The following is a 12,638-nucleotide window of genomic DNA, read 5'->3' on the forward strand; positions in this document are numbered from 1 at the left end:
CTCCCACGCCATCTTTCTGATCTCTCCCAAGCTGCCCAGTGCTTGTCACCAAGGATGTGAGCCGGGATCTCTGGCACTGATCTCCACCATTGCTGGCTTTCCTGATATGACTCAAATAGTTCTCAGATGCTTCCAGAAACCTTGAAATAAATCCTTGCCATGGATGCGTTTTTAGCTAAGAGTTAAAATCTTGCAAGGCCTCAGACTTCTTGTTTTGTTGTTTTTCTTCCTTGCTCCTCTACTAGGAAAGGCATTTCGTAAGGCTCTTATTACAGCTCCATGCAAGCTTGCAGTGTTGTTGAAGTACTTAGAAGTAGGATGAAAATCTCTTGGGTTTACAATTTCAGGATTTAAGTCAGCCTCTAGAGCTGGTCCAGTAACTCTGTGGGCTGCCTGAATTTCTGGGGAAGTTTTAGTTGTTTTTAAGAAAGTTATCACCTTTTTGAGGTCTCGGGTACTATATTATAATATATTGGCTTATTATCCTTAGTTCCTTCAAATTCCTCTGATTTAAAACCCAAGTGCTAAAAAGACTTCATGTTTTACTCGGTAATTCTTCTTTATTGTCTTTTAGAGATAGGGAAATTAGTAGCAATATTTTAAGTGATTGCCAAAATGTATCATAGCTGTAGTAAGCTTCAGTAAGGAAAGTCAGTGGAGGTGAAAAATGACATTGAGAGTTTGCAGCTCTTCCAGAGATTGGCTCTCCAGCACTTCTCTTAGGAGAGAAATGGTGTGAGCAAGGGGAGAGCAAAGGCAGTCCTTGAAGGGATGGATGCAGCAACAAGAGGTAGTTTTTTTTTTCCTTTTTTCAAACGCCCACATCTGAGCTCTTTGCCTTTAGACCCCCTTTTGTCACAGGAGAGAGATGAGCACTTGTAGGGTGTGAGTCACTTGCAGAAATGGAAATGGCTCTACTGGGATAAGAGAGATGACACCCTCAGCGCCCTCCCTGTGAAGGGAGACAAAGGGGAGCAGTGCTGATGCCTTTGTACCATCAGAAGATGAATCCCACCCAAGCTGACGGGCAGGGTGAGTGGCTGTGGGAGGAGCACAGAGGAACTGAGCTTTGTGGGGAAAAAAAGCTCAGAGTAGCTTGAGGAGCACCAAAACTCATCAGCTTATTATTTTTTACTGGCAAGATGACCTGCAGTAGGAGATGCATGAGCTGCAGAAGAGGGGGTCCCCCATTCTGCCTCTGACACATGATGTTCAGGCTGGTTACGTGCTGGTATGTGTTTGTGTGTGCGTGTTGATAGTCGTAAGGAGAAGTCAAGGGGGAGAAGAGTGTGTGTGTGTGTGTGTGTCAAATGGTCGTGTGTCCAATTTTGTCCTCTAACTTTTATCACCCAGCGGTAACAAGCTTGAACATCTTCACTGCTGTAACAAATGTACCTTTCAAACCAGGCTTCTTTAAGAATTGCCCATTATATGGGATACAATAAGTCAGGCTAATTTCAGTCAGATCACAGTATTACAGCTGTGCATGATGCAGGATTTTGAACATTTATTGTAATCTGCCCTGTTTTTTTATGTCACTTCAACTGCCATGGAGATCAAATAGGTCATGTAGTGGTTGTAGACAGAGCTTGTCATTGCGTTTCTGTGTAAGCTCTTCATAACAAGGCAGAAAGTGCTGACTGCTGAGACACCAAGATTATGAAAATAATGGCTGCATGAGAATGTTGTGATAAACCGCCTGGTCAGCTTTGTGTGGTCCCCAAGCCTGAAGCTAAGTTCCAGGCTACATTCCAAGGACCCAGAAAGTCACCTGCTTTTTCCTCCAGCTACTCTGGAGCCTAGTAAAAAGCAAGATATTTTTTCCATATGACTTGTTTTTGTAAGTTTATTTCTACAAAATAACAAGTATTGCAGGCTCTCTCTGAGGTGTTTAGCTTTTTTTCCTTAGTCCATTCAAGTCATTTAAGTCCTTTAGCTGTGCTATCTTCCAGGGATAACAGCTGATATTTTTAACTTGCCTTTCATTAGCAAAGGTTTTGATGATCTGTGTTTTAGTTCTTCAGCTATTTCTGGAGTGTTCAACATCTTGGAGTGTTGGGCTCGGTTTCTTTTCATCTTGTTTCCATGTCGTAAGCGTTGAATTTTTATTTAATCTCCAGATATTTAAGCATTTAGATGTTTCTTCTTTCCTTTCATCATTCAGTTGCTACTTATCTTTTCTTAAAATGCAAATACTGAAGCCATGAACAACAGCAACCTTACATAAAGTTCATTTGAACAACCCTTATTCTTCCCCAATGCAGAGTAATGCAGTACCGTAAATTGGATCTCCTCAGGGAAGTTTTGTCTATTGAAGTGTTATTCATAGTCAAAGCTAAATATAATCTAGCAGACTACAATAGTATCTGTCTTTCTCCTCTCATTTATTTAATAAAGATTATGCTAAAGAGAATACTTTCTTCCTTCTTGGAAAAAATATCAGCAGGAAGGTTTGAGAGTGGGTTTCAAATGAATCTTCTTTTCCTTGTGTTAACTGATGGGAGTGTGGTTTCGTCCTCAAAAGTAGTCAGAGCAAACGCTGAAACATATTAAATGCCTTTTCTGCAAAGCATCAAATGAGCGTGGGAAGACACCTGGTTTCCCACAAGTGGTGTTCCAGTCGGAGTGCTAAGACTTTGGGGTGCAGCTGCCTCTCCAAGCTTCCTCTCGCAGGCTTACCCATGGGATCATGTGTATGTCATATTCCCTAGCATGGGATCATGTGTATGGCAGTGACTGCAACAGATGCTCCTGTGGGCAGGGTCACACTTAGGATTGCCTTTATGCTCATCTGTCCTCCCAGCTTTTCTCTGGGGGCATGTGAGCTGATGCTAGTTTTCCAAGAGCATCTTTTGGCGATGTTCCCTGCAGGCTTTGTTCAGCACTTCATACAGTGCCCTGCTCTTTCCCCTCCAAAGCCAGTCCCTGCTCTGCTGCATCCTCCCCAGGACAGTCTGGCACGTGTCTGTGCGAGCGCTGAATGCACCCAGTCTGTTTGCTTTATGACAGTCCTCGTTTGTACAGTGCAGGTGATTGCCTCAAACATTGCTGTGTCTGCTTTGTGGCCAGAGTTCGCACATGTCCCTTGCTTAGTCATGTGGCACAAAATGAAGATGTAGCTGCTCTTTTTTTTTCCCCCTCCTGTCCTGGGAAATGGCCGCCTGCAGATGCTTCACTGGGACCATTCAGGTTGCGTGTTCACGATGAAGCAGGACTGACTCACTCTTCTGGCTGGTTCCTTAATGGTCAGACCTTATTCTGAGCTTCTCTGCTTCTTTTTATTTTAAAATGTGTGTCCTAAGCTACTGCTGTTTCCTTTCATACAGGTATTTTTTTAATTCCCTTTGGGTCTTTTCTGTCCACTGCTCCCCAGCAGCTGTTTGTCCTGAATCCTTACCCTGCTTAGGCTGTGCTAAATTACATCAAAAGTTAGTTATGGATTAAAGGTCAACTGAGAGCAATCTGCTGCAGCTGTAATGGGCTTCTGCTGTGACCCCTGCAGGGGCTGTATGATTCACAGTATCAGTGCTCCTGCCAGAAGAGCAAAGAATTGCTCGCAAAAACACTGTATGAGGAACCTGCCCTGCCTGGAGGTGTGTGGGCAGGTCTGTCCCAGCAATTCCTGACAGCCCAGTGCCAATAACATGGCCTCTGCAAGCTCTTCCCCTTCACTCTCCTCTGGGGCAGGTTGCTACTGTACTAATTAAAGTGACTGGTTTGAAAATAGGCAAAGAGTGTTGGAGTTGCTGTCCAGTGACCCTACGTCTGGCCCCAAGGAGGGAGGGAGGCCCACACACCTCACTCGTGGCCAAGCACACAGGAAGGCCAAACCAAATCTTAAATGCCAAAGTTGGGTTTTATTAAAAAGAAAAACTAAAGCAGGCAACTCTTCAAATCCCAGAATGATCAACCTGCTGCTTGGGTGAGACAGAATAAAAATAGAAAGGGTTTGAAAAGAGGAATTACAGTGGGAAATACTTCTCCTTGCAGGCAGACCTCTTGCCTTGGGTTCCTGCTCGCTGCAGCACCTCCAGCCCCTGACCTGCCGAGAGGGCTGGGGTCCCCTGGCAGGTCCTGGTCACCCCTGGCTGCTGCCCGCTTGGCTGCATGGCCTCCCAGGGCCTCTGCTGGCTCATGTACGGCACCACGGCCCCTTCTCCCTCCCACCAGGCTACCGAGGGAAGGAGAAATCTCCCTGGGGGCTGCACCTGGCCCAGCTGCTCCCTTTTATAAAGCAACACAGTGCAGTGATAGAGAGCAAGGAAGCAAAAGGAACGCTGTCTGTCAGAGAGTCCAGGCCTGCCAGTTCTTGTCTTTGTCGCCTTTTCTATAGTTTCCTAAATTTTTAATAAGGTCTCGTATTGCATGGATGGAGAAGGGCCTGTTAGAGATTGCCTGGTGTCTGCTTGCTCTTCGGAATCCCATCTTTGCAGCCAGGCCATGCATCAGGGTCATTGTTTTGTGAATTGCTCACCGATGAGTAATGAGGGTGAAATCTGTGTCTGGAGCTTTCTCTGTTCAGTATAATTTTTACACAGTCTTGAATTGGATGTTTTGTGTATATTTGGTAACATACCTAAACCTTATTGCTGTGTTTCAGAATGTGACCTGTGCCACCACCTCTTTTACGGACCTGGCAGAAATCGTGTCCAGGATCGAGCCAGTGAAAGCCCCCGTGGCAGACGGTGAGTCGAGGGACCCCGCCGGTGCTGCGATGCAGCAGGAAGGGCAGTGCAACGGGGTCGGCAGCTTCATTGCTTTCTTTTACTGGCCTGTGTTGTGAGCTGTGATGTGTTTGAGGGCTGGCTGCTGCTGGCTCTGGCGTCACTTGTGGGCTGCCTCCCCTCTGCTTGGGTGAGGGTGGGACTCGGTGCTCTTGCCGTGGTGAGATATCACTGCCAAGCGTTACTGGCATGGTCTGGTGTGCTTTCCTGGTGGGAGCAATCCTTTTTCCAGTTAGCCTAATTCTGAGTGAAATAGCACACGTGTGTCAGCTCTCACAAAGCTGAGCGCTCATTCCTCCTCGTGCTGTCCGTGTCCCTGTGCTGGCTTCGGTCTTTGGTCCGTGTCCTTTTGAAATGGGAGGAGGGCGATTTAAAGGTTTGACTGAAGGATCTTTTTGTGCTACTTTGAATCAAATCTGGAATGACTCACTGGCTTGATTGCTTTATGTACACTGCTATTACAGGGAGCACTAATGAACTAATGTGGAACAGGAACGGCTCCTGCACTTTTACGTGGCGGCACTTGAGAGCTTTGTGCCTCAGACATGTCCTACGGAGCAGCTCCCTGTAAATACCACAACCGAAGATTCACTTAACAGGATCAAACAGAGCTTTGGAGGCCTGAAATCTCCAAGCATTTTACCAGTGCCGGAGCTTTTTATAAACAGTCTCTCCCCCTCCTCCCGATTCTTGTTCTTGCAGAGGAAAATCTAAAGTTAGCAGTCCTTCCATCTGTGACTGTTTGTAGAGATGTCCCTGTGGTAATTTGAAATGCTAATTGCAATCATATGCCTTATGAAGAAAATATTAATCAAATGTCTGAAACAGCCATTGTGAATAAGATTGAAAAATTCATGTAACGTGGTTATTTAAGGCATCGGCGCCGAGTCCTGCTGAGACTCAACCCGTGTGGTGTGACAGGTCTTCCTCCGTTATAGCTTCTGATTACTCACCCTGTTAGGAAGATTTTCTTTTTGCTAGGTGAGGCCATTAAACATGAATAAGTAACTTTCAAGAAGTGGATATGGCAAATTTTGGCCTAAGGAGGGGCATATGCATGGGGTATTTGGGATGCAAGGGACAGGTGCCCCGTGGTCCCAGGAGACACTGAAATGTTTGTTGTAGGCTCCGGAGGAGGGGGAAGAATGGCAGGAGAGAGCTGTGCATACGGACAGCGGGTCTTGGAGGAGTCTGGTGTTCATGCTGGGGGTGACTTCATGTGGTACCTGCAGGATCTGTGCCTGGTTTTGATGGGCAGTGGCCGTAAAGGCGTTCCCTGAACGTGCCTCTTGCTGAAGAGGTGACCAGAGCTCGGCAGGAGGGTGACTGCTGCCCTGTGGCTGTCGGGTGGCTCCTCACGCGTGCTGGTGAGCCTTGGGATTTGTCTGCTGGTGAAGATGGTCTGACTGCATTTGTCCTGTGCAAGTTATAAGACAGGGTGCTTCCTTGTAGCATGTATATGAACTGGCAGTGTCAAAAAAGGTGAAACTTTTTTTTTTTTTCTCCATGGAAATCCCTCCCTGAGTGAGATCTCAGACCTCAGGGACTGTAGAAGGGCTCTGCCTGTCCTGATTGTGTACTGCAGGTCTCAGGCTGGATGAAGAAATTCTGTCGATCATTTTGTTCTAAAAACGAAATGAAGAAAAAACTTCCCTGCCTTTTCTCCTAAAGAAGAGATGGCTTTAGATCAGGAGGCTCTGCCAGCCTGTGCCAGTCCAGGGCCTTTCACCCTTTGTACTGACATTTCCCCCCTTCTCCTGGGCTTTGTAGTCAACCAGAATGTAACAGACGTTCTTTCACTCTTGAACAAACTGAGGAAAATGATTAAAATAGTTTAAAAGGTAGGGGGAGAGGGACGGGGGGACTGTCCATCAGGAAGAGGTGAGGAGAAGGAAGTCACTTAATGCTCTGTGCTGGGCCCAGGGTACCCGTGCCCTCTGAGTGAGCATGTGGGGAAACATATGTAGGAGAACAGAAGCTTGTTTTCACAGTTGAGATGCTGCAGTACTTGTGGCTGTGTTTCAGTTCTGCATCACAACACTTCTGCAAATCACTTACTCGACTGGGATTTTTGTCTTTGTTCAGCTGTAATTGCGTTTTGCACAGCTGCGGCCTCGGCCAGCACAGCGTGGATGCCGTCCTCCGAGGGAGGCTCAGCCGCAGCTCTGGTCGGGTCCCCAGCCAGGAGGGTTTGCTGAGGACTGAAGTCACGCACACTCAGGGCGATTTCCACAGCAGGTTTCGGTTGCCATTTTCTGAAGCAGTAATCACAAAATCATTTAGGTTGGAAAAGACCTTGAAGATCAAGTCCAACCCTTAACCTAGCACCACCATGTCTGCCACCAAGCCGTGTCCCCAAGCACCACATCTACATGTCTTTTGAAGACTTCCAGTTATGGTGACACAACCACTTCCCTGGGCAGCCTGTTCTGATGCCGCACAATCCTTTCAGTGAAGAACTTCTTCCTAATATCCAACCTAAACCTCCCCTGGCACAACCTGAGGCCATAATGCTTCAGGCCGCCCTCGTGGCCCTGTTCCTTGGTGTGAGGTAGGGTAGCACATTCAGTGCATGCGATGGCCGAAAGATACCAAGTGGTGTAACAGAGCAGTTTAACAACAGTCACTTGGAAAAAGTACTTGGGGAAAAAGAAATGTTAATCTTGGTTTGAAACACCTGGTTTTGCGATACAGATGAAACAGGAGACATCCCAAAACCTCTCAGGGGATACAGTTATTGGGCTCTAGGTTACCCTCTGTGTATTTACTGCTTAAAAAGTCCTATCAAAAAGCACTCATGCGCATCAGATTGCGATGAGCTACCAGATTCCTTGAGTTACATCAAAGCCCATGTGCGTTAGTGAAACAGAAACCCTCCAGACATTCAGCACTGATTTTCTTCAAACGTGGTGCGTTGCCTGCAGAAATCAGGCTAGTAAGAAATGCCCAAAGCTACAGAATCACAGAGCGATTCGTTGGCATGAGAAGTGGTTGTGTGACCTTCCAGCCGTAAGCACGCTGTCTACCAGTGGCTTGGGGTACCTCTCCATGGTGTCATCTCTTCGCTGGCTCTTTAAGGTCAGGATTGTCACCTTTTGGTGGTGGCAGCAGCTAGCATGCTACTGAGTGCTTTAAATATAAGGAATGTCAACAGGTGTTGGCTGTTGTGACAGCCTTGCCCATGTGTCTCTCTTTGTGTTTGGTTAGGTTAGCTCCTCTATGGGCTGAAGTGTTCGGGTGATGGCGTGCTGAAAGGGGCAATCAGGCCTCCGTCCTGCCTGATGCTCCTGGGGGGCTTGGCAGTAAATGGGCAAGGCTGCTCGGGGCTGGAGCTGTTGCCCCTTGAGCCCCAGTCTCAAGGGGGACAAAGGAAGATGATGCTCAGGGAGCGTGGGTGAGACCACCACCCGCTGTCCTCGAGTACCTGGACTTACTGTGAGAGGGACATGAGAAGGGACAACCCTCCCCTGGTCTTAGTATCTGTGTAAAGACCGGTTAGATGCTGAACAGTGCTTGTAAAATCAAGGGATTTGGGTTTAATTGCAGTCAGTTTTATTGGAGCTGTAAACTGCAAACTGTTGTTTGTGCTATCTCTTGCTGTTCAGGTGAGCGTCTGGTTTCTCCAGTGTGTTTTTATCAAAGATTGTCAGCGATGCTTTTAGTATAAGCTAATGATGATTCTCTGAACCAAAGGAAAAAAATTGACCAAATGTCTTGAATCCTAATGTTCTAGCAGTTGGGTGTAGTTATCGTGTTTGAAGAAAATGCTGTGGAACAGACTGTGCTGTTGTCTTCAGCATGGAGCAGATGCTATTGACTGTTCCCAAAAGAAATACTTAATCAAGAAGCCAGTTTAAACAGAAACCACTTTTTTCACTACCGAGCCGAAAAACAGGTATTTCTTCAGCAACTGAAAGTGTATGTGAATTAACTCATGAATATGTCAGAAAACAGTCTAAATGCAAAAAAAATCTGCCATTTTTAATGCATTTAACTGCATTCTGAAGTTGCCAGAACCTGTGCAAATGACAGGTGGCCCTGTGCAGCTTGCTTCGCTTTGCTGTGTGCGCACACTGGCTTCACGCTTGTTTGGGAGGGGGCTCAGCAGCGGCTCCTGGTGCACTGAGAGGTCCATCGGGACTCGTGATGGGCAGCTGCCCCGGTGCCATTCGTTGCTGTCGAGTGTTGAATTGATGTGGGAGAGTCGATCCTGTCAGTGAGTGGCTCTCGGTGTCTGCTGTACAGCCCTGGAGTGATCTCCAGGTGACTCTGCGGTGATGTGTCGGGGCTTTGGTGCTCAGGCCTGGGCGCTCGGTGTCGTGTCCTGCTGCTGGCTGCTCTGCCCGTCGGCACGGCGGTGTCCTGCCCGACAGCGGGGGCAAGGGGTGAGAGCTTTGCTGCGGCACGGACGCTGCTCAGGCAACTGCAGCAGAATCCAGGGAGGTGAACGTGTTGGGAGGGGGAAAGCAGGCAGCAAAAGTCAATGAGGACGTTGAAAGTGACAAAGTTCAAAAGTTTATTCCAAGTGAACAGGAATTTGTCTTAAAACTGATATCCTAGTGAGGCTGACAGGAAGGCAAGGAGAGGTGAAGACAGAAATCTGAAGATTCAGCCAGCCGGAGTGAGGGACATAGGTGGCAGGGGCGCTGGTAGCATCGCCGAGCACCTGGCTTTGCCAGAGGTCTCTGCAGGAGGTACGGTTGCATTTAATTTATAGCTGGCACTAGCAGTTCTTGGCGTGACGATGTCTGGCCTCTGAGAGACCAGAAAAGTGATTATCGTGTACTTGGTAAAATTGTGACTGAATGATCGAATCTGCTGTCACCTGTCACCTCACGTCTGAGATCTCCGTGCATCTCTGTGATGCATCATGGAAAAACGCCTGTTGCTGGGTTTCTCCTTTAACCTGACCTTATCCTACTGGCTGTGTGCAGCTCTTCAAACCATGGCAGCCAGGCTGGGGAAAGGATGAAGAGGACCCCACACGTTCAGTCTGCTAGAAACTGCTTGATGTCACTGCAGGCGGTTCGGCCCCCCCTTGCAGCACCCCTTGCTTTTAGGAGTGGTGATGCCATTGCCGAGGTGGTGTTTGGAAGAAAGGTGATGGCTTTTGTTTTTTAACTTGAGCACAGAAGCTGCTGATCAGGACTGAAGTAGAAGCAATGCTGCTCAGAGTTAGATGAAGGCACAGGTCAGGTTTTTGAGCTTCCCTTGATTATGGTAATCCGCGAGATTGCCAGAGAAAGCAGGCGATTGTTCCCTGTGGGGAGGAGGGGAATGTAAATGTCACCGTTCCCTGTGGACCAGAGATTGTGAGACACGTAATTATCACTCTGCGGTGGCGAGCGTTTGGCACCAGAAGAGCTTGTCGTATGTCTGCAAGTCCGTGTTTCCAGCGGGTCTGCCACAGCCGTGTCCAGGAGTTAGGGTGTGTAGCTCCTAGGCATGTCTTCTGAAGGTATTTCACAGGTCTGGGTTGGGCTGACCAGCCCAACTCTGTAGGCGGTGACTCTGTAAGCAGCATTCCCCAGGGAGCGGGAGCGTCTCCCCCCCGACAGCGCCCACCAGGCTCATGTGGGCAGTTTGGCTCTCGCTGCTTTTGCTGCAGGCTCTTTAGATCGCAGAGGGCTGCAGGACACAGCTCGCACGCAGGCCATGGCTTGAAGCTTGTTCTGTGATCTGGCTGGAGATGTGATGGATGCTTGGGCAGTCCCAGCTCACCGAGCTGCTCAGGGCTGGCCAGCCGTCACCCTGCCCTGCGCCGGTGCTCAGCAGACACAGGTGTCATTCCTCTTCCAGCTTGCTCTGCCTCTCCGAATGCCTATTAACCAGTGTTTTTTCTCTCTCCTGTCTTCAGATGAATCAGACTACCAGACTGAGTATGAGGAAGAAGTTCTGGACAGCCAGAAGGATGATTATGTGAATTTCATAAGCAGCCAGGTTGAAGAAGACTCTGACTCGGTACGCGCTGCCCCGGCAATAGGCTGTGCGGTGGGTACGAGGTCGAGGTGTCAGGAAGGATTGCTCAGAGGAGCACGTAGAGGGGTGTGCCGAGAAGACTGTGCAGAAGTTTTTCTGTGCAGTTCAGGCACTAAAGGACACGTGCTGTTCAGGTGGGCAGTCTGCAGTGGTGCCGTGTGGGGCAAACATGACCACGTCGTGTGAAGAGCCCAGGGCTTCGTGGGTTTGGTCTCAGGGTGGGTCAGGGCTGGGGCGCATTGGGCACGAGGAGGCTGAGGGAGCTGCTTCCTTCAGCTTGGAGGAGAAGAGGCCGAGAGGGGACCTGCCTGCTGTCTTCAGCTGTCTGGAACTGGGTGCTTATAGAGAAGACGGTGTCAGAGATGCACTGCAAAAAGACAAGAGGTGGCAGGTGCAGCTTGCAGTAAGGGAAATCCTGACTGCATGCAAGGAAAGATGTCACAAAAAGCACACCTGGGTGTTGCAGTGGGGTGTGCAGAGATGGTGGAAACTTCAGCCTTGTCGATACCCAAAAACCAAATAGAAAAGGCTCTGAATGACCTGATCTGGCATTCGTTAGCCCTGAGTAGAGCAGGAAATTGTATTATATTTCCCGAAAGTCCCTTACAACCAAAGTTATTTGATTGTGTGGGAGCTCAGGTCCACCCTGAGGAAAATCTGCACTGTGAGGCCAGGCAGTTGATGTTGCCTACAGCCTGAAGGGTCGTACTCCTGCCCTTCTTACTCCAGCTAGAGTAGCCAGCAGGTTTAAAACCTGAAGCTGCCTGTCCTGTTGGAGATGAACTGTTTTTTCAGGGGAAACATGTGAGTAGTTTGGGAAGGCTCCTAGCCTGGGCAGCTGCCAGTGTGAAGATGTGAGGTGGCTTTGGTGTTTTGAGTGGGGAGCTGGAGCGATGGTGTACAGATTTTTGGTTGCTGGGCTGATCTCTAATGGGTAATGCCTGATGGACAAAAGAAGAGATGAGGCAAGAGGACAGGTCTTATCCAGCTCAGGGAGGACACTGAAGAATGAGTTTGTGCTTTTTTTTTTTTTTTTTCTCCTTCAGGATGAAGATATGCAGATAAGAAAGCGCAAGAATCTCCCAGACCTGGAGTGCCAGGCAAGAAGCACGGGAGAGCTGGGCTAGCGCTCAGAAGACTGACAGCTACATCCCGTCCATACTGCCACTTTTATTTATATGTATTTAAAAAAAGAAAGCAACTTCTAGTTGACATTAAGTAAGCTTTCGTCCTTCTCCAGGCAGGGTATGAGGCATTCAGCTGCCAGCACTAAGCACAAATATCCGCATCATGCCCAAGTCCCTGTGCCACTTGGACCCCCGTGAAGGGTGGCCGCCTTGTGCCGTGCTCCTTTGTACGGGTGCCAGAATGAGCGGCTGTTTGTTAATCACTCTGAGACTGACAAAGTAGAAACGTGGTGGGAACGTGCAGTCAAACGCTGCCTTGATTTTTGCTGCGGTATGTTCCAGTTACTGTTTTTACTGTGAAGGCCCAAAGAATAACTGGACGTCATCCAGCAATGTACTGAAGTCTGTTGCTGAGAAGGCTCCGTGCAGCAGCACTAGAGAGAGGAAGGGATTTTGTGGATCGCAGCATCATTGCTTTCTTTTCATATGAATCAGGTAACTGTGTAATCAACTCCTCAGTGACTTTTGATCAGGTACTTGTGAGCAGTGCTCTGACAGGAGCCAGTCTGAATGTGTTTAACTTGAAATCTGAAGCCAAGAAATCAATTGACAAGAACGCTAGCTATCTAGCCTGTATCCTCAAACCATCAGCAGAACATTTACTGACAAATCATAGTGCTGACATTTGCCAGTGAACTCTGGAGCCACTACTTGGCTGTATTTGCCCTGAAAAAATAAAGGTATTCTACTGGATTGAAATGTCTGCGTGGTGGTTGCCAAGTTTCTCTTTGTGGGACCCAATGCTGGT

The 12,638-nt window shown here is 48.3% G+C and overlaps 1 protein-coding gene across 1 annotated transcript in view; it reads left to right on the forward strand.

Annotated features, from left to right (window-relative positions):
* PNPLA7 (patatin like domain 7, lysophospholipase) overlaps window positions 1–12,589 on the forward strand; it is a 130,114-nt gene extending 117,525 nt beyond the window's left edge. The window contains exons 33-35 of the mRNA XM_083807288.1: window positions 4,601–4,685; window positions 10,582–10,685; window positions 11,750–12,589. Of these exons, the coding sequence (XP_083663414.1) occupies window positions 4,601–4,685; window positions 10,582–10,685; window positions 11,750–11,830 (270 nt within the window). The 3' untranslated portion in view covers window positions 11,831–12,589. The remainder of the gene's footprint in view (window positions 1–4,600; window positions 4,686–10,581; window positions 10,686–11,749) is intronic.
* Window positions 12,590–12,638: the final 49 nt, after the last annotated feature.

The sequence above is a fragment of the Anser anser genome (assembly GCF_964211835.1).
Source record: "Anser anser genome assembly, chromosome: 21".
NCBI classification, from domain to species: domain Eukaryota; kingdom Metazoa; phylum Chordata; class Aves; order Anseriformes; family Anatidae; genus Anser; species Anser anser.